The 22,300-nt window shown below is 37.1% G+C and overlaps 1 protein-coding gene across 2 annotated transcripts in view; it reads right to left on the bottom strand.

Annotated features, from left to right (window-relative positions):
- Window positions 1–22,300, bottom strand: part of cutlet (chromosome transmission fidelity protein 18 homolog) — a 408,876-nt gene that overhangs the window by 329,082 nt on the left and 57,494 nt on the right. For both annotated transcript variants that reach the window (XM_083141467.1, XM_083141468.1), the window contains exons 9-11: window positions 18,794–18,931; window positions 11,208–11,359; window positions 4,752–4,951 (exon numbers count right to left, since the gene is read on the bottom strand). In XM_083141467.1, the coding sequence (XP_082997593.1) occupies window positions 4,752–4,951; window positions 11,208–11,359; window positions 18,794–18,931 (490 nt within the window). The remainder of the gene's footprint in view (window positions 1–4,751; window positions 4,952–11,207; window positions 11,360–18,793; window positions 18,932–22,300) is intronic.

Here is a 22,300-nt window from a genome sequence, read left to right as displayed (position 1 = left end):
AGTCAATAAAGGCAAAATTTCCTGACATTTCCCTGACTTTTTTTTACCTCTCAAATTCCCTGACTTTTCCCGGTTTTCCAGGTTTTTCAGGTCTGTCGCCACCCTGGGTATTATAGAATTAATTATGAAAATAACCTAAAAACTTCCAATTAGGATCAAAATTGTCACTGACTGCGAAATTCGAAGCAGAATCCTCGTAAAATATTTCCACAGTGTGCATGTAAATTATTCAATCTATTCTCAAGAGTATAAGCAAAACTGCCATCTAATTCACATGAGTACAAGTTAAATTTGGCAAACGAAGAAAATGCGACATCTAGCACAGGGATTTTTGAAAGAGGTAGTTACAACACACATGCACAAGAGATGTGACTAATCACACATGTAGAACGATACATTAGTTTATAATTTTTTTGGCACTTCATCACCAACCTCTAGTACACATGACTTGCTTTGTTCATACATTATTCAGTTTCATATAGTGTCCTCTTCCATTTGTGTACAACCTCTGTCAGGAAAGTTTCGAGACAGAGGCTACAATTCGAAGTAGAAGTAGAATTAGAATTAACTAGAAATCAGTTTCGTAGCAGGTGGTGCAGTTGATTGCAGATCTTCCTGTGACCTTGAAAGTGTTTCTGCAAGATTCCGCGAGATGGCAGGGAGGTGCATGGTAAAACAGGTGTCTTCGCTGCAGTGGTATTGTATTGCATTCTTGGTGATGATAGAGCATGAATGTGAAAATCGAGCAATGTGTGAACATAAAGTTTTGTGTGAAGTTAGGAAAGACAGCATGGAAACCTGGAACCTTATCCAGCAGGCATATGGTGAATAGTTATACTCAAGAGCATGAGTGTTCTAGTGGCCCAAGCATTTTGTGAATGACAGTGAGTCTGTGGAGGATGAACCTCAATCCAGGTGGCTATAAACAACCCATACTGATGACAACATGGAGCACATAAGGAACAGGATACGTGAGGACCACCACGTCACTGTACGCATGCTAGCCAATGAACTGGGTATCAGCAAGATGGCATGCCACGAGATTTTACAGTTTGATTTGGAGAAAAGGAAACTGAACTGACAAATTATCTCTCTCTTGCTCACAGAAGAGCAGAAGAAACACCGAGCATCAGTGGCTGCAGAGCTGTTGAAAAGGGCTGAAAGTGATCTCACCTTTGTGTGGTGCATCATTGCCGAGGATGAAACATGGTGTTATGAATTCGAACCAAGCAACAAGCACTGAATGGTGAGGTTCTGGATCGCCAACATCAAAAAAGGTCAAGAGGCAACCATAAAAACACATTGTTGATTGTTTTCTTCATGCCAGAGGTATTGTCCACCACGAATATATGCCTCAGAAACCAAACTTTCTATGCGAGTGTGTTGAAATGTTTGCGGAAAGCAATTATTCGACAACGACCTGACCTATTGGCTTCAGGACAATAGTTTCTCTTGCATGACAATGTGTGACACTGTCAGACACTGCATTGTCTGACCATAAATGTATGGTAAAACACAAAATTACAACAGCTCTTCCACACCCTCAATTCTTCCTTGATATGTCTCCGTGTGATACGTTCCTCTTTCCATGGTTAAAAAGGGCACTGAAGGGAACATGGCATATTAACATTTCAACTATCCAGGTATCCACGACAGCTGAGCTACACAGCATCCCAGAAGAGGCTTTCTCTGCATGCTACCAGAGCCTGCAGAAGTGTTGGCAGATGTGTGTCAATTCCAAAAAGGACTAATTTGAAGGTACCCAGGACAAATAATTGACGAGTACAATATTTTCTTAGTTATTTTACCATGCTTGAAACTTTCTGGACAAAGGTTGCATTTCAAATATTTGTAATGTAAAGACCCTGCGTGGTCACCATTTACTAATAGACCCTGCGTGGTCGCCACTAATATATGATTAGACCCTGCATGGTCGCTATATTCTTTTTGATTTAAGATTTCAGTTGAAAGAGTGGAGCAGAATGTCCCTGTGAGGCATACGCTTTCAGTTTTAAATGTAACTTGTTCTTTAAAACGTTAATAATTGTCATTTACATTGTTATACCCATTGTTTAGTAATGCAGAGTCCTGCGCGACTCATTATTAATTGTCTTTCTTGTATGTATGCATTGCTTGCATTGTAGAATTATTTTCCTGTAGTTTACGGTTATTACAAGCATAACAGTTTTTTCTTTGTGACGTTTCAGGAGAACACACGCTCCTTTCATCAGACATTTATTTTCATTTTGACTAAAGATACAGTTATAACAATGGTTACTAATTTTTTTAAACAAAAAGAATCCCTTATATAATGGATGTTGTCAATGTTACATTGTTGTAATATAGCAACTTAACTGTGAAAAGAAGCAGTCTGTTTTATTTTTATTTCAGATTATTAATATTATTATTATTTAATTATGAATCTCAAATATCATCAGGTAATTCAAATTCATCATTGTTTTCACAAAGTCTCTTGATGTTTTCTGTTACATTAAATTTTAAAGATGGTGGCTTACTCCATTTGTGAAAAAGAAAACTCCAGACTGGATCTATGTTACCATTTTCATTATTTAATTTATTCCAGTGTTCTTCTGCAATGAACGAAGCTTCCCAGACATTCAACTCTGTGTTTCCCGTTAATCTTTTTAAAACCCTTCTCTTTTTAATCAAATGCTTCTCTTCGATGATATGAGTTGACAAACCTGTTCTTGGGTTTAGATTTATAATGTCCAAATCGTGTTCGTGCCATCTTATTGCCATTTTCCTTGCTGTTTGTCCCACATAATCCTTTGAACATGAACAACTTATATTATATATTCCTGTGGTTTCCACATCTGGTAGAGAGTTTCTCATTTTGAATTCATTAAATGTACATTCCAAACTTCTTGGTGATTTAAAAACAATTTTGAAATTAAAACTTCTAAAATTTTTTGCAATTTTATATGAGAATCCCTTGTGGAATGGAATGCACACAAATTTCTTTTCAACAGATTTTTCATCTTTGTCTGTATTTCTCTTTTCCTTTAGTTTTCTTGCGACTTGTTTTTGATTTGATTTATTCTGTTAGTGTAAAAGCCATTTTCTTTTGCTATATTAAAAAGCCTTTCTTCTTCATTTTTGATATTCTTATTATTAGAACATAGTCTTTGTGCTCTCAGGAAAAAAATTAAAAATATGTTATCCATTGTTATACGCGAATGTTCTGAATTGGCATGGATGTATTTTTCCCCTGCTAATTTTTTCCTATGGACTGATGTTTGAATTGTTGAGTCAGTTGTCTTAATTTGCAGATCAAGGAAAGAAATTACATTGTTATTCATGGGTTCGCAAGTGAATTTTATGCGACGATGTGATTCATTTAACAATTTAACATTTCTCCTGAAATGTCACAAAGAAAAAACTGTTTTCTTATGCTTGTAATAACCGTAAACTACAGGAAAATAAATCATTATTAATTGTATTGTCTTAATGCACACAGTTTTTGTTATGGTAACATGTGCATCTAGTGATTTTTCCACTAGTGATTTCTCAATATCAAACCATGATAATTCTCAGTATGGAGTTTGCAACATGTAAAAAAAAGTGAGTTGGCAACGCATACTCTTAGTTAGAATTTTCGCCGCCCATGCGCCACCACGAGTATAAATGCAGCACAGCGAGGCTGGGAGCTCAGTTGGCTCCCTGATGTCAACTGGCAAACATCCATGGTGAAGCTGCCTCCCAGCTAGAAGCCTAGCAGCCATCCCAGAAGGGAGAAGAAAGAAGAACAGCCTAGCAGCAACCTACCTACCTGGTACAATCGCTTCGGCTGATAGGTACTCAGGTTCCACCTGCCCGGCTTGACTGGGAGTACCAGCACCGTCCTTCCTAACCTGCCGTCCCTGTATAGGAGACACCGGTTGGCTTGCCAATTCCCAACTAACGTCGGGGTTGTCATGGCATCCTTTGTTCCCTGACCTAGCTCCCGCTTGTCGGAAGCACCAAACCGGTTAGTGAACGGGGGGGTGCCGTTTCTCCTACGTCCCGCTCGTCAGGGTTGCCGATGGCTACGGCCAGTTCCCAGCTGAGGTTGGGGGTGCCGCATGCTTCCTACTTTCTTTTACAGGGGAGCCTGTGATGTCATCAGCGATCAAGACCCTAAATAAAATTAGGTCCCCATACTCCCCCTGACACCTCACTGCAAGGAATAAATTGGATGTTCCCTGCTCCCCTTATCTCTTCGAGACCAGAAGTGGTACAGGTAAATGCACGTGTGTGGTAAAGGTAAAAGGCCGTGTGTGGTACAGGTAAATGCAAGTGACAGGTAAAGATACGTGTGTAAGTGTGCTAACAGTTGTGTTGTGTTTATAATAAACAAATATACATAAAGCTGACGTAACCTTTCCTTATCCCAGTAAGCCCTGAGATATTTATTGGAGTCTATGTTCAACGACTGTTAAGAAGTTAGCACATATGGGTAAACTTTTGCCGCCCTCTTAACTGAAGTATCTAGAGTGTTGAGCGCAGCCTGTATTGTTGTGCTGCGTTGTGTTGTTGTGTGGGGGTACGAACATTGCAGTAACGGTCCTGTACCAGCAACGCAAAAAAAAAATAGTTGCCAACTCTTGTAATACCTATTAATGAGAAATTAATTTGTAGTCTCTAAAACAACCTAAAGATGAAGTAGAAACTACACATATATCAGAAAACATTTAAAATTAAAAGGAGGACTTTCTGTGAACAATAGGAAAGAAAAAAAAAACATGATTTACCTTGCTGATGCTGTCGGAGGAAAATGTACAATAAAGGCCGACTGCCTCAGTGGTCGCAATGCAGGAACATACACATCATTACATATACATATTATAGGTCTTCTCAAAAGTTTTATATTTTCTTCAGCACCTTTCTTCTTGCCTTTTCCTTTTCCTGTTCCTTTCCCATCTATAAACTTCACCAAAACATCAATCGATGGCTAAAAGTAAAAAGAGTGCATGTTAAAAATATTAAAAAGAAATGTATTTTTTTTTGTATGTTTTCTTATTCATTATTATTTACCTTTCATGTGCTACAGATAAAGCTGAGTGATAATTCATAGTCAAACTGTGTGATTCTGATGTATCTCTATCTCCATGGAGTGTTGATATCATGAACTTGATATCATACCAGATATCTAGAGGCATGCATATTTCATTTTTGATGGAAACACAAGATGTGGAATAACACACTAATGTTTATTTTTCATGTTTCTGAAAGGTGTGAGGTGCATTTTTCTACCATGTTTTCTCACAAAATGATGCAAAAAAACCCTCCAAAATGCGAAATTAAAATTTTAACACGAAATTTAGAATTTAAGTACAGACATAACAGTTTCTGAAGTCTGAATTATCTTGTGAGTGATGCAATTCATGAAAAATTGATTAATTCTGCTGTAAATATTTGAGAAGCAAAAATGGACCCTTTATACAGAAATAAACTTAACACACTGGAAACTACGTACATACAATGTGCTATTAGAAGGGAAATGTTTATTTTGAGTAATCAGTGTAGTTTTGATTTGATTTGATTTGCTTTATTTTACTTTGTTTTCTGTGCCACTTTTGACTAATTTGCGAAGATGGGAATAAGTGATGATATGATGAAATTGATGGATGGACACTCACAAACATCCATGCTCAGGCTGGGATTCAAACCTGAGACCCCTGGCATTGTACCATGATGTGCTAACCACTCCACAATGGGGCCTGGAAATCAGTGTAGTTTCTTTTAAAATCAAATTTAGGATTACATACACCATTTTAACACCAAAATGCCACTTTTACATACTGCTTTTGATCCTGATATGTGACCAGTTTTTGTACAGAAATCTTGTTATTTAATTCACCATAAATAAGTGGCTTTATCAATACTTTGGTATTTTTTGCTTATATTTTGTACTAAATGTAATGAGTTTAAATGCTGCACAAAAATACTCCTACATATATATCAAATGGTGCTAACTAAAGAAGCTGCGATACCAATTCAACAATTCCTCAATCGATGGTTACCTGACAACAATACTTCAGTTTATCCACGGTAACAAAGGAGAAAGTTGATGTAAAAAGAGATGTGAAATTTGAATTTGTGGAAAGAAATATTAAGCATGAGTTGATGTAAAGGCTGCAGATACTTGTAAGTACACATATTTAGCAGGGTAGAGACAATAGATATTATGCTAGTCTAGCTTTTTGGCAATAGGAAGAATTTAAATTCTTAACTTAGATGTGAATAATGACAGATCACAATTGCAACCTATTCACTTATTTTGAAGATTGATAAGAGAATATTTCCAAAATACAGCAACTCTACACCTTCCTCCTCCCCTCCCCAAAAAAACAGTTGCACAAATTTTGCAATTACACAAAACTAATACATATACTAGTAAAACTGAAATAGCCAATAAAAATCCAGCACTTTCTCATACAATTGGTCTCATGTCTGTCAGAATGACACAAGCAAGTTTCATTTGATACCTTTTTAAACATACTGTTGATCAGCCTCCCCTCTACAGTATCTACCTGACTCTTTTCCAGCCCTTATTCAGTTGTGATCTATTTGCTGTGTGATGAAGGTGTGCTTTGTCCTAAGCATCTTGTACCAATCAAAATCATTTTGACTAGATATAGTTGGATAGCTACATGTGACGTTCAGGGAAATGTTATTCCGTGTCTTCATTTAAAACTCAACCTACTGCCGACTGCAACACTTTCCCTCACACAGTTCTTTGTTAATAACAAGAATAGTTGTTGTATACCCATTACACAATTATGTATTTACTTTGAGATATATTCACATAAGCAGGACACTTCAGAACATAAGAAAACTTAAGAATCACGTAATAATGAAACAAAACACAACTTCCACACTGAACAAACGTGCACAAGCCAGGTTATGCAGTGTTGACAAACCACATTAATGCATTAATTACAGAGCTAAATTGAACTCAAACTCCATAGTGAGATTGCCATTGATGCATAAAATTAATTCATCACGCACATCCAACTAATTTAACCATTGCATACAAACACGTAAATCCTGTCAATCCCATCTAGCAATCAAATTCAGCCATGCAGTACACCCATAACATCACAATGCTTCATCATACTCACCTTTCATTCATTCATCGATCCATCCTCCACATCTATTGACCCATCATATGGTCATATCATCTACTCCATCCCACCTGTTCATTTCATCCATCAGGCAAATCAATCATGTCCAATCTAATCCATTACATTAACCAATCTATCACATCCATCCATTCCTGACACACAACTATCACATTAAAACATGCAGCATATATGACTTCACAACCAAACATGCATCCATGCATAGCATACAATCAGTGAATCCATCCATCACAAACATGACTTCCATCATCTAACAACCACTTCCACCAATGCTTCATATTCATCCATAGATCAGATTCAACCATGCATGTGTCACATCAAAGCATCAAGTCATCATTTCCTCTGATCCATCAATCAAATACAACTACACAAAAACAAAATCATCACATTCTATTCATCCAATGACACCCATTTCACCTTCATATGCATGGCATCTATTCATCATGTACATTCATAAAACCACAAATAATAATAATAATAATAATTCCTTTATTTTGCAGGTGAGGTTCAGCTGTAGGCTGCTCTATCACTTAACACTTGTCCTGAGCAACATAAGAAAATATAAGTGTATATATAATATAATATTACATGAATACAGATAGAAAGAATGACTAAAACTAAACACAAATAAGAATTTAATACATGCCTACATTACAAATATACTCATAATAGTAATAGTAATTATCCCCTAAATCCCACCAGTCCATCATCCATCCATGCATTACATCAAATCAAAACATGCAAACTATCCATTTTCAGAAGTGATTATGCATCCATTCCATGTATCACATCCAGGCAACACATCCACTCTTCATCACATTCATCACTTTGAGCAATCATTACATACTCTTACCAGATCCATACATCGAATTACATCACATTATCATATGCATCACATATATGATCCATTCATGCATCACACATATATATCCATTCAGCATAAAAAACCATTCATCCATCACATTATCTTGACTATTCCATCTATGCACCCAATCCAACCATCCATATATGTGCAAAATGCATCAATCACGTCTTATTCATTCAATCATCCACATATTACATTTAATCATCCATTCATCAAATCAGATCAACCATGCAGAAACATTCATTTATCTGCCCATCAGACCCATGCATCCATAACACTCATAACTAGACCCCGGATTTTTATGTAATATCAAAGTACAAAATGCAAGTGTCCCAAAATCATGGAATGGCCCTGTACGGTTTCATGTTGACTGTCTGAAATATTCCATGCATAATACGCACCACAGTATTTGGGAGCAAAAATTTTGGAAAAAGTGCACAATATACATGAGTAAATACGGTATGTAAAATATGTAATATCCTGGCAAATATGTAAAAATGTGTAACATAAAACTTATGCAAAATCATGTTAGTTATATAATTCGTTAACATTTTCCTGTTCAAGGTATGTATCTAGAAAGGAATAATTACATACAAATCCGAGCTCTACTCATAACTCCATACATCCATATATCCATAACATTCACACATTCATCCATCCATTAAATCCAATCCATGCTCATTGCATCCATCCCACATCATTCAACCCAATCCATCACACCACATCATCCTTCCATCCCACCAGTCCACTACATTAATCATGTAATGCATCCATTCATTCTTCAGTAAATCAAATCCATCCAAAACGTTCATCCATCACATCATCTGTGACATCCATCATATCAATATATACAAAACCCACAACAATGTATCCATGCATCACATCTATCCATAACACCCATCACTTCCATCCCACAATCATATGCATCTAATCATATATTCATTATTCCATCAGGTCCACACATCAAACACACTCAATCTCAATCAAAATTACCGCATCCAATCCATCCATCCAATCACATTATACAGTGCGATCGAAAAGTCCCCGCACTCACTATTTAAGAATTTATTGTGTAGAAAGTAATACACATGGGAACGAAAGGAATACATATATAAATGCTTTAGTCCTTGTACTACACAGAAAAATAAATGTAAACCAAAAGTGAGGTATACTGTAATGGCAACGGTCGGTAAAACACAAACAAGATGACATATAACTTTAAGCGCATGAGGAAAAAGTTTCCAAAACACAAACATAATGCAACACAAACATAACATAATCACATAAACACACAATGGAGGTTATGCTGCACTCTCTATGGACATTGCTAAGTAGTGTTTGGTTTCCAGTTCATAGGAAGTGTTGAAAATGGCCGCTGTAAACACATGTCTACACGCTTACACATGTTCCGCGACACCTTCCTCAATGTTTCCGCTGGAATTGCAGCAATAGTGTCAGAAATTGCTTGTCGGAGTTCATCCAATGTGCGAGGGTTGTGTGTATATACTCTTTCTTTCAGGAACCCCCAAAGAAAGTAATCGGGGGACGTGAGATCGGGGGAACGAGGGGGCCACAAATTTTTGGAGATGATGCGGTTCCCGAAAAACTCGCGCAACATAGCCATTGTGTCGTTTGCAGTATGGCACGTTGCCCCATCTTGTTGGAACCAACATTCACGCTCATCCTCTTCCAACATAGCCACGAATTGTTGCACCAAATCCCTGTACACATCGCCATCCACTGTGTCCTCAAAGAACAGGGGTCCAACAATCCTTCGTCGCGAAATGGCACACCAGACACCGACCTTTGTAGAATGTAGTGGTACTTCATGCAGGGCATGTGGGTTTACAGTTGCCCACATTCGGGTGTTTTGTGAGTTGATGTATCCACTGAGATGAAACCATGCTTCGTCGGTAAAAAAAGTTTTATCGAGAATGGCCACATTGTTGCGTGTGAAAGCACGGAACCACCGGCAGTACTTGATACGCTTATCTTTATCTAACGCTTTCAGCTCCTGGACGACTTTCACATGATATGGGTGAAACTTGGCTACTTTCAGTGCCTTCTGTGTGGATCCATATGATACTCCAACTTCTTGTGACAAACGTCGTATAGAATTTCTTGGAGATTGCAACATTCGCTGACTCACGTTCTCTAGGAATTCGTGTGTGACGACCTTGGGTTTTCCACTTCGTTGTCGATCATGCACTGAGCCTGTTTCACGAAATCGGCGAACAAGATCATACACTGCACTTTTTCCTGGCACCGGATCATCAGGGAATAGACGTCTCCATTTCTCCACACAACCTCTGTATGTCTTACACTCAAAATATGCTTCTAAAAAGCGATTCGCTGCGCTCGCTTAAAAGGCATTGTCGACCGACTGCACAATAATGACTCACACCACTGACTGTAATAGCAGTGCAGCTCTCCCGGGACGTTATCGCATTCTTCAAGGTCATACCAGTCACTACTAACAACGTTGCCAACTCATGTTGCCTACTGACCTCGTAGCATATTTTCAAAGTATGAGTGCGGGGACTTTTCGATCGCACTGTATATGTATCCATCACATGTAGTCAGCCATCCTTCATCCTGTCCATCCTATCTACCCATCCCACACAACCATGTATCATCCTATCAATCCTAATAAAACCATGCATGATATCCACAATCATCCATTCATACACCAATCCCATCACATTCATCCATTCAAGTCTTCACATCCAGTACATCCAATCATGTCATCACATCTATCCATCCTATTCAACCATCCCTCATATCACATCTATGGATTACAATGTATCCATCTAATCTTTACATGAAGCTATAAGGGCACCACATTCCACACAAAAAGATAAGTCGCATCCATCTGTTTTCACATAATGTCAAAGTCATCCATCCATCTATGACACATCTATTCATTACAGTCGTCATCCATTCACAATTATGTCTCTCACATATATCCACAAATTGCATATCATGTATATGCCAGTTCTCCATCAAGAATTGAAATACATCCATTCATCCATCTATACAAACATACTTCATGTACACATTCACACAGATACTACATTTACTTTCACATGCACTGCATCCCTTATTTAGATGATTTCATACACATCTCATTATGTAGACACAACACACACACACATGCAGGCACATGTCCATAGAGGAGCAAATACAAATATACTTACAGCTGGAGCTCCATCAATTTCATCAAGGATCAGGCAGTTGGGTCGTGGTTGATTTCCCATAACAGATTTCATTTGGGTTGCTGCTTCAAGTTGAGTACGAAATACTTCAGGACTTCTGTCATCACTGGCATTAACCTCCACAACATTGTAGCCTGTAATATGAGATCAATTGATTGTGATTAATCAGTACAACTCCTAACACTATTAAAAAAATTTAACATTTTTGTCAGACTTCGGATAAAAAATTAAGTGATTTCAGTTGTCATCATTTCCACAATCAAAAGATATTATATTTATGAATAGAACAACATATGAAGAGTTGTAAAAATTATCTATCTTTTGCAGCACTTTCTGAAGTATCTTTCGCTACAGACAAACTGCATTTTGCAAGTATACAATAATTCTACCATTTCACAAATAGTTTCTCCACAAGTCTTAGTGAAATCCCTCTTCATGTTAATACCAGGGTTGGCCATTATAACCATTTTTTTAAAAAAAAATCCGACCTTGGAGTCTTTTTTTTTTCATCAGAAAAATTTGATAGAACCTGGGTAAAAATGGGGTTCACTGGGTTTTTCATATACATATATAATATAAAGGGTGTCCCAAAAGTAACTCAGGATTTAAATTGTACGCCATTTTTTTCCCGTTGGGTTGGCAACTCTGTCTGAAGCACATGTTGTAGTAAGCACATTCCGGTTAGTAGTGAGTTAGTCGTGATGGAGAAATACATGATGCAGGAGCGCATAACCATCGTAAAAACATATTACAAATACAAAGAGTGTTGTGCTGAAACCGTGCGCAAATTACATGGTATGTTTGGGTGGGAAAACGTGCCGAATGGAACGACTGTGAAAAGAGTGGTTCAAAAGTGTGAACAAACAGGTTCGGTGATGGACGACAAAATAAGTGGCTGTCCTCGTACCGGACGCTCAGCCGATAACATTGCCGCTGTAAGCCCTAGTGTCACTGAGTGTTCGAGAATGTCAATTTGCCGCAGGTCTCTTGAGTTTGACATTCGAGGAGCACCATGCAGCGGATTATGGCAAAAGATCTGAATATACACCCATACAAGATTCAGATGACTCAAGAGCTGAAGGCGCAAGACCACGTGCAGCAACGGGCATTCGTCGATTGGGTCTTGGACCAGTGGTAGCTGGCCAAGTACAACAAGTGCAGATGTTTTCACCTAATTTTCACATTAATATTGACATTTTTCATTTGTTTGTTAAATTAAACTTTTCCCAGCAGAACGCACACGATAATACTCAAATAATATGCCGCTCGGCGCTACGCACGTGAAGAGTTTGTTGTAGCATAAAGAAACCAAGGGCAGACGCCGCCAGGTTGCGGAAGACTTTAGCCAGTTGTCATGGCAACGGTGACATCACCTAGTGTTGGCCTTGAACAGGTGTCGCCTTGTAGGAGGTGGTGGAATAATTGGCCCGCACTTCTTCGAAAACAAGTCCGGAAGTGCAGTAACTGTCAATGGTGTACATTATTGCAAGCTGATACGAGGGTCACTATTTATATTTTGAGCCTTGGCAACACTGATTGAAGTTAGGCGTGATTTGATGTTTGCACGGAATCGTCTGGCATTATTGACCATAACGTACTTCAAATGTTTTGTCAGTAGCTTCATTTGTGTTGTTTATGTTGCCTTGGAGATTGCTCGACAACAATAAAATGGAATTAACTCGTGAACATTTTCGTGCGATGATTTTTTACGATTTTCGACGTGGATTATCAAGACAAGAGTGCATCGATCAGCTTACTTCCACATTTGGCGATGAAGCCCCATCCTTTGCCACTGTGAAACGCTGGTATAACGAATTTAATCGTGGCCGCCATTCGCTCACCGACGAGATTCGCGAAGGTCGTCCGAAATCAGTTGTTGTTCAAGAAAACATTGATGCTGTGCAAAACCTAATACTGCAAGATCGTCATGTGACATACTGTGAGATTGAGGCAACCATAGGCTTTAGTTCCACCAGCATATATAAAATATTACATGATCATTTAGCTGTGAGAAAGGTATGTTCTCGTTGGATCCCACACAATTTGACAAAAACTCAAAAAGATGCTCGCGTCAATTGGTGCAAACAAATGCTCAATAAATACAATCATGGTGCTTCAAAAGACGTATATAGGATTGTAACAGGTGACGAATCATGGATATATGCATATGAGCCGGAACGTAAACAGCAGTCGACTGTATGGGTGTTTCAAGATGAACCCAATCCAACAAAAGTTGTTCGCGCTCAAAGCACATCGAAACAAATGGTCGACTGTTTTTTCGGGAAAACTGGTCATGTGGCAACTGTGCCTTTAGAGGAACGTAGAACGGTCAACTCTGAATGGTACACAACAATTTGTTTGCCAGAGGTCTTCGGTCAAATACGGAAAACAAACAAACGCCGTCGGATCATTCTTCATCAAGACAATGCCAGCTGTCACACATCTCGTCTAACAACTGACATCCACCGTACAGTCCTGATTTGGCACCCAATGACTTCTTCTTGTTCCCGAATGTCAAGAATAAATTGCGTGGACAACGATTTTCGTCGGCGGAAGATTCCGTTGATGCGTTCTAAAACCATATTATGGAGGTGTCTCAAGAAGATTGGAAAAACTGCTTTGACAAATGGTTTGAACGAATGCAAAAGTGTATTGACCATAAAGGAGAATACTTCGAAAAACAATAATGCAGTTTTCAATGGCAAATTCCTGTTTTTTCATTGTTAAGCTCAAAATATAAATAGTGACCCTCGTATCAGCATTGTTGTGGCCTCAGGTGGAAGCCATGGACTTTGGCTTTGATGTTGATGAGATGTTCTTCCAGCAGGATGGCGCCACATGTTATGCGGGGTGCAAAACCACTGAGTTGTTACAGCAGAAATTTCATGGGCGGCTGATTTCGCACAACATTGATCACAATTGGCCACCAAATCATGCGATCTTACACCGTGTGACTTTTATCTCTGGAGATTTGTAAAGTCCAAGTTTACAGCAAACGCATACCAAACATTCACGAACATAAAGAAGAAATCTGACTTGTTATCACAACAATTGAGCCACAACTTTGCAAAAATGTGATTGAAAATTTGGTCAAAAGATTGCACGAGTGCCATATGAGACGTGGAGGACATTTGCCGGATATTATTTTCCATATTTAATCAGAGCATTTACTCTTTCAAAGTATGTCACAACTTTGTCAATTCATGTATAAATGAAGGTTCATTTTGTAAATTTAAATCCTGCGTTACTTTTGGGACACCCTTTGATAATGAAGGTCTCATTCTTTTCAAATGATTACAATAAATTAAGTAAAATATTCAGTTCTAAAATATTTGACAATGAGTGTGATTCTAACATTCCTAGAATGTGTAATGGTACTGCTGTGCTGTTTTGTAATCACAGTTCCAAGGTTCAACTCTCTAAAGAGCAAAATGTCGGTGTATTCAACTTTAAACTGTATGCACAGTCCCAATTAGCCTATCTGATCAAAGAGTGGATTTTATATTTACAAGGTGGTAGGTGTTTGAGATGATGCAAGCTGCAGCAATTTTTCTAGTTACTACATGAATTTTAGCTTAAAATCTTTAAATTTGATGCAGTTATCTCAGTTACAAAATTGGTGATTTTCTCCACACCTTCCAAAACCACCCAATATATTACACTTTTTATTTAAAACTTAAAACGCAAGTGATGCCCTAATATTTCTGAGACTTTTCTTTCTTAATTCATGAAAATCAGTCTATCATCAACCATCTTCAAATGTCATTACATGACCAATATTTCTCAAATGCAATCCAAGGCCAACCCTCCAAAGTATATTTTTGGAAGTTATAATGTTTGTGATATTGCCTCTACTCCTCTCCTAAACTACGAAATATAATTTTAAAAATATTACTACAAAATTGTTGACCAATGAATTCTCTAATACGACTCAGTTTAGTTAATTAGACTCCGAAAATACATTCTAAACAGTCTTGAAAAATTGTACAGCACAGTATGGAACATGCAACATAAAAAAAATAAGTTTTTCATCTCCAATCTTAAAACATGTCACCTGATTTTACTCACATTGCAGTCTATCATGTTTTCCAGCTGCACAATTTTATCTAAATGATATTAAATTTAAGGTAGTCATTAAATAGATGACTTGCTACCCTCCTTAATCATGTACTATATGTCAAGAATTGTATTACTCCTGTAAGTTTCATGAACTAAGCTCAAAACTATAGCCTGTTTGAGAAATGATTGATTGATTTGGTTTATTTTACTTTGCTTTTCTGTCACTTTTGGCTAATCACGAAGATGAGGATGAGTGATGATATGACGAAATTGATGCAGGGACACTCCCAAACATTACCCATGCCCAGGCTGGGATTCGAACGTGGGGCCCCTCTTTGAAATTTGAAATTAGTGCATCTAGTCTACAGGCAGGCATGTACATGGATCATGGAAGTGTGTGTCTGTGGTCCCCAATCTGAGCTGATCACACACTAACCTTTCACTGGCCCCATTTTATTTATCCTTCTTCCAATATCGCAATCCCACAAGGGTGAATTTTATTAATAAGGTAGAAAGAAACAATACAGTCAACTCTCGATACAATGACCTTTCACAGTTCCTGGGAAAATGGTTGTTATTTCGAAGGGGTCGTTATTGGAATTTGCACCAATTTTGAGCTAAAACGGAGCTCAAACAGACACAAAGATTCCTAGGAGACGGTAACACAATTTATCCTGTGAAGTTATACAACCTGTTATGTACAGGATGCGTTTTGTGAGAAGGAAAATAGAACATGAAATCGTTTTCACAAAAAGGGATTTTAAATCATGTTTATTTTATTTTAATTATGCACAGTCATTGCTCTTCTCTGAAATTCTAACAATTCTAGTTCATTAGAAACCCGTTTGCACTGAGACCTATGGAAACTAAAACAATCTCTCGTTTATTGCAAGCGAAACTCGAATAATCTTGACACCAGTCACACTGGCGCCAGCAAAAATCGGGAGATAATCAGGCAGAATGAATGTTGGATTTCATACGGGTCTACTAGAGCACTGTCTGTTACAAGATTAACTAGTAAGATAAGATCTCTCGGGAGACACAAAACAAGCTTTCTAGGAGGGGGGGGGGGGGAAACGGGGCTGTAAATTTCATTCTGGTTTGGCAGTGTAAAATACATCATAAAAAAGTCACGAGAGTCATGTTTTCTTTGGTTCAGCCAACTTCATATTCATATTCAGTCTCAGCGTCCATTTCCACTTTTTTTCTTCACGTGAATGGTTCCAAAGAAAAGTGGCAATTATATTGTGTGCATTTCCTTCCAACACTGCTCTGAGTGTTCAAGAAGTTAATTCTTGTGTCAGGTGTAAAATAAAATTTACAGTTTTGCTTATCAGAAGGTGCAGAACTTGAAGTTGTTTTAACTCTTGTTTTTCTTTCTGGAGATTGAATTTCGTTATCTTCAAATCAAAACAGCTTTGCAAGATTCAAAACAATGACTTTTTCCTTCATGCTGGATGAGTCATTGCTGTTATCGGCAAGGCAAGCGACAGCTTTGCAGATGCTAGACGAAACACTGGCGTCAGCTGCAGCGTAAAAACAAGGAGACTGGCTGGAAGTTCAAACAGGTGGTCGAAGAGAAAATCCTCCGCATTTTAAAGATTACACAACTGTCGAAGATGGAACTTTTATCAGCAGTGTGAAGAAGAAAGAAATGGTCCTTGCTTTACATTTTACCATGCAACAGACAATAATATGGCGCAATATTTCCTATGCAGACAACAGCATTAAAAAAAAAAAATAATAAAAAAATAAAAAAGGACCTCAATTCTGCAATTATCACACTGCCTTGCACACCAGTGATGGAGAATGAGCTGGGAAGGAATCTAGGACAATTGCGATGGCGGACAATTGTGATGAAGCCAAAATCACTGACAATTGTGATGATTTTGATGGTGAAGGTCATTTTACTAATGGTAGGACAATTGCGAAGATCATGACCTAACCTAACCAAAAGCACCACAGAACTAATAATGCTGTAGAAGGTTGGAACAACAAAAAAAAATATGTAGCTTGGAAGACTGCATCCAAAAATTCATGATGTTCTGGCCTGTCTCAAGAACCAAACAGAAGACACCAACATCAAATATATGCGGATGAAACTTCATCTAGAAGGTCGGAAAAGGAAGAAGCGTGACATTAAGATCAACGAGAGAGTTGGGAAGTGTATTCGCACATATGAGGAAACGGGTGACTTCGAAAGGTGTTACATAATTCTCTTGTATGAGGTATTGTACAGGTTGTTAAGTCACCCTTCAATTTGACAGAAGATTTAAAATGTCATCACAATTGTCAGGCTACCGCTGGACACGAGGGGTCTCTTTTTTTTTCTTTTACATCTTATGATTCTTGTTCATTTACAAGAATGTATCCAGAACTGGTTGCTCAATTTAAGACGTCAAAGGAAAAGAGGAGGGGTCCACTTTCACCCTCACCTGTCATCAGCCCATGTGCACACACAAGCAAGACAATCATGGTTCAAACAATCTGCATCGACCCCCCCTCCCCCTCCCCTTTTACACGTTTGCTGACAGGAAAAAAGGGAGAAGTCACTCTGCCAACGCAACACTATTTTGGCAAATATTATGACATTGGCACAGTTAGGAAAACATATGAAGTGGGAAACTGGAGTTATGATGCACGTTAGATCGAATTAAACTTTTGTGGAAATCTGGATGACAACGCATTAAGTGGGATGACGATCTTTAGTTGGCCTATGTGGTTTTCATTATCTCTAAAAGTTTCGCTTTTTTATGAAGTGTTACAGGGAACAAAGAACATGTTTTGAATGAAAGCGGTTACTGGAAGTTTTCGGCTACAAGGCCAAGAGTCGCTCACTCAAGGGAACCTGCTGAACTCTAGGTCAGAGCTGGAAAGATGGTAGAGCCTTCCAGATGCCACACGTCTTTTATTTGGAACATTCCTGCAATCTTATCTTGCGTTTCTCATCAGGCACTGGTGAATATTTCCAAGGTGGTGCATTCATCGATGAAAGAGCTTGACCTGCCATGCACATTGACAAAGAATGCAAGTTCAACAGTCATTTCGGTCTGCCCCCTTTCCCCTGTGAGTTGTCAGCAGCTCTTAGGACAAGGAAACAAGTCATGGTTGATTTAAAATAACATCCAAGCACATTCAATCTTCTCTTCTCGCATATCCAAGAGCAAGCGAAATCACAATGTCAAAACAAGCCTGGCACGTTGAGTAGCAGCCTTCGGTGGAGGGGAGGGCAGAGGTCAAATGCTATTGGATATCACTCAAGCTGTCTATTTTTAGCAGACACACTTGCGAGCGGTAGAGTGCTCACGAAGGGAATGAGTGTGAATAAAATGAGTGCAAGAAACATACTTTTTGGCCGATCTCCTTCAATTTTTCAACTTTTTTCAAAAATTTTTATTGTTCCCGAGAAAAGGGTCGTTACTTCGAGAGAGTTGTTATATTCGGGGTAGTAAAATCGAGAGTCGACTGTATAAGGTTAAGAATTATTTTCCATAATATAAATATCCTACCTGCATGCTTAGCTATCATGTGTGCTAAAGTAGTTTTTCCAAGTCCTGGTGGACCACAAAGTAAAGCCATTTTTTGCTGAGGCCGACCATGGTCATCGAGTTCTTCTATTACAGCTGATTTGTTTTGGAACTTCTTTTCTGTTAAACAAGAACAAATAAATTACTATCTGAACAGTATACATCGAAACTATTATAGTACAACAAACGTACCAACTATTACACAAATTGTAATAGTTGATAAGTTTTAAATACTGTATGCGGATCCACATTTTTTTATAGCAACTGGATACCATGGGCTACAAGTTATTTTTATAACGTTATAAATAACATGTTGTATGTAATGTTATAAAAACTTCTACCACCATATGCTGAACAGAACAGGTTCTCACCTGTATATAACCAGGAAAATAAGAATACACAAAGCACACATACAGATAAAACAGTTAAAAAACCAAAGTTTCACTACATAACTTCCTGCCAGCATTCTTGAGGCTAAAATAGAATCTGAAAGAGGTAAAGGTGGTAGGTGGAGCAGGAATGTCATCACACAAGATCTTAAGTGTTGTCAAACTGATCAACATTTTCTTTCCTGTATGTGCATGCAACAGATGATTTTTTTTTTAAATCACTGATTTAAATTATTTTAAATAAATAATTATTGAATAATGGACATAAGGATTTTGTAGATATCAGAATCACATTTGCTGAAAGTACATTAATCTCGTAATTATTTAATGGTGTTTATTAGGCTCTAAGAAAGAAAAAGAAATGAAACAAAATGTATGCACTGATGGGGTGAAGCTCATACAAAAGGAAATGTAAACTGTAAACATACCTAAATTTATTTTGATATAAAATTTAAAAAATTTTATGGGCAAAAATAGCAAACACTTTGTGAAGAATAATATACAAAATACTAATCATATTAAACTGTAAATTGTGTCACCATTGAACTGTAAATAAACATGGCAGCTGACATTTTGCAAACTATCGTTTAAAAAATTGCCAAAATTTAGCTACAGAGATTATAAAAGTTATTTTAAGTTACAATTATAGAGTATACATCCAGAATGTTTTAATTTGAGTGGAAGAAAAGATACTGAAATTATTATAGTTTCATTAACAGACTCAACAAACCTATTCAAAGTAGATTCATATCAGAAACGGAAAAATGTATATTTACATATAATTAGGGGCATGCATATTTCGTTTTTGACAAAAAAACGAAATTTGAAAAAACACATTGTAGTGTTAATTATTCATGGTTTTGAAAGGTGTGAGGTGCATTTTGTGACCATATTTTGTCACGAAATAATGCGAAATGAACTGCAAAAAGCGAAATTAACTCTTAAACACGAAATTCAGGGTTTATTCACCGATGCAACACCTTCCGAGGTCTGAATTATCCTCAGAGTTATGCAATTCCCGGAAAAATGATTAATTCTGCTGTTAATATCGGAGAAGCAAAAATGGACTCTTTTACACAGAAATAAACTTAATACTCTGATAACTACATAAATTTGCTATTAGAAGTGAAATGTTAATTCTGTGGAATAAGTGTAGTTTTTAAATCAAATTTAGGATTATTTTCACAATTTTAAAACCAATATGTCTTTTATATACCACTTTTCATCCATTTTTTCACCGCTATAACACCGATATTTTATTTTATTTACCGCTTTTGAACCCGAAATTGACCCAGTTTTTGTACCGAAATTTTGCCTTTTTATTTACCAAAAATATGTGCCTCTACATATAATATTTTATTTGCTTTAATTAAACTGTTCAAATATTTTACAGGGCCGTTTAATAGAAAAAGCCTTTTTATAAAAAAAAAAACATATATCTATATGTATGGTGCCAAAAACTACAGAAGCAATTTTAAGCAGGTTTTTTTAAAAAATAAAAAAATCGATTTAAACAAAAAATCTGATTTAAATCAAACAATCATCAAAAATGATTTTTTAAAATGAAAATCATGATTTTTATCCACCCTGATGCATAGTAAAGTTGGCACTCAAGAGTAAAGAAATTTCCAAATTGCCAAGCACAAATTGCTCACTGTTCCATGAAGATGCTCAAAGAATGTTCAATTTCACTGTTTTTCTAGCAGCTTCCTAAGGCACGTAGTAGGTGCCGAAATCAATTGAACTGCAGACATCTATGTGCAACAGTGAGTAAGTTGTTTAGAATAAAACCTCAACATTCTTCAAACATGAGATGGGAAAGATTATTTTCACTGCTAAAGGTGGGACAAGATGTATATTTTAAGAATAAGTACTCTATGTACAGAATATTTTCCACAAATTTAGCAATCATCACCTACCATGGCATAAAAAACTTAAAATGTTTATGAATGCTCAATTGTCTCCCTCATGGTAGTTTTAATGCCGTTGCATTGTAATCAAAGGATTCCAGGTTCAATACCTGGTGGAGACACATTGCACAGTGGTTTGGATCTTACATTAAACTCTAGGTCTAGTCCTGATTAGCCTATCTGACATAAAATGGACTTAAAACAAACTTTTTGAATGTGCTACTGTAGCTGTAGACAAAGTTCTTCATGGAGTATTTTTAATTTTATAGGGTATAATATGATATTATATAATATGATATTATATCATGTAATATGATTTAATAATATTTTATATGACATAATAAGGTATAATTTTGGTTTCGTAATGATAAGTTTTATATTAGTAGCAAAAACACACTGAAATGAAAATTTTGCTGTTGAAGATAACATACTAATTTAAAGTTAATAATACCTACCAATAGTGGTCTACTGCCAAAAAGCTTCAGAAACAGAAGTACAGGAAAAACCTCGTTAATACAAAGCTCAAAGGACAAAAAAATGTAAACTCTGAGTTATCCACACTTTTGAAGATGGCACCTGTTTTTCAGTTGGAAACAAATTAGAGTATAAATTACTCCCATAACAGATGTTCCAAACTTGGTAATAGCTCACAGATTGCATGTACTACATGATAATATTCTGAATTTTAAAGAAACTTTGCACATACTGTATTTACTTAAGAACGGCAGAAATTTTTTCAACTAAAAATGTGACAGATAATGAAGGTACACAGCTTACGCCAATACAGAGGTTCCCAACAGACGTTAACACCATTCATCCTGCATAGTTACACAACCTGACATGCACAGGATGGCAGGAAGGCCTGATGCCTGGTATTGGAAGGAAAATGAAACAAGAAAACGTTTTCACCAAAAAATCTTTGAAAAAAATGGTACAGGAAAACCTCGTTAATACGAAGTTCAAGGGACCAAAAAATGTCAACTTCGTATTAAACGACTTCGAGTTATCCAAACTTTTCAAGATGGCGCCTGTTTTCAGGTGTAAATAAAGTAGAGTATAAATTCCCCCCCACAAAGGATGTTTTATACTTGGTGGTAGCTCAGAAAATAAGCTTTATATGTACTATATAATAATATTGTACATTTTAAAGAAAGTGTAAAAAATGTTACACAAAATGAGAACACGGAGCT

Source organism: Lepisma saccharinum, chromosome 20, assembly GCF_977018435.1.
Source record: "Lepisma saccharinum chromosome 20, izLepSacc3.1, whole genome shotgun sequence".
Taxonomy (NCBI): Eukaryota; Metazoa; Arthropoda; class Insecta; order Zygentoma; family Lepismatidae; genus Lepisma; species Lepisma saccharinum.
This window is presented reverse-complemented; position numbering and strand designations above follow the sequence as displayed.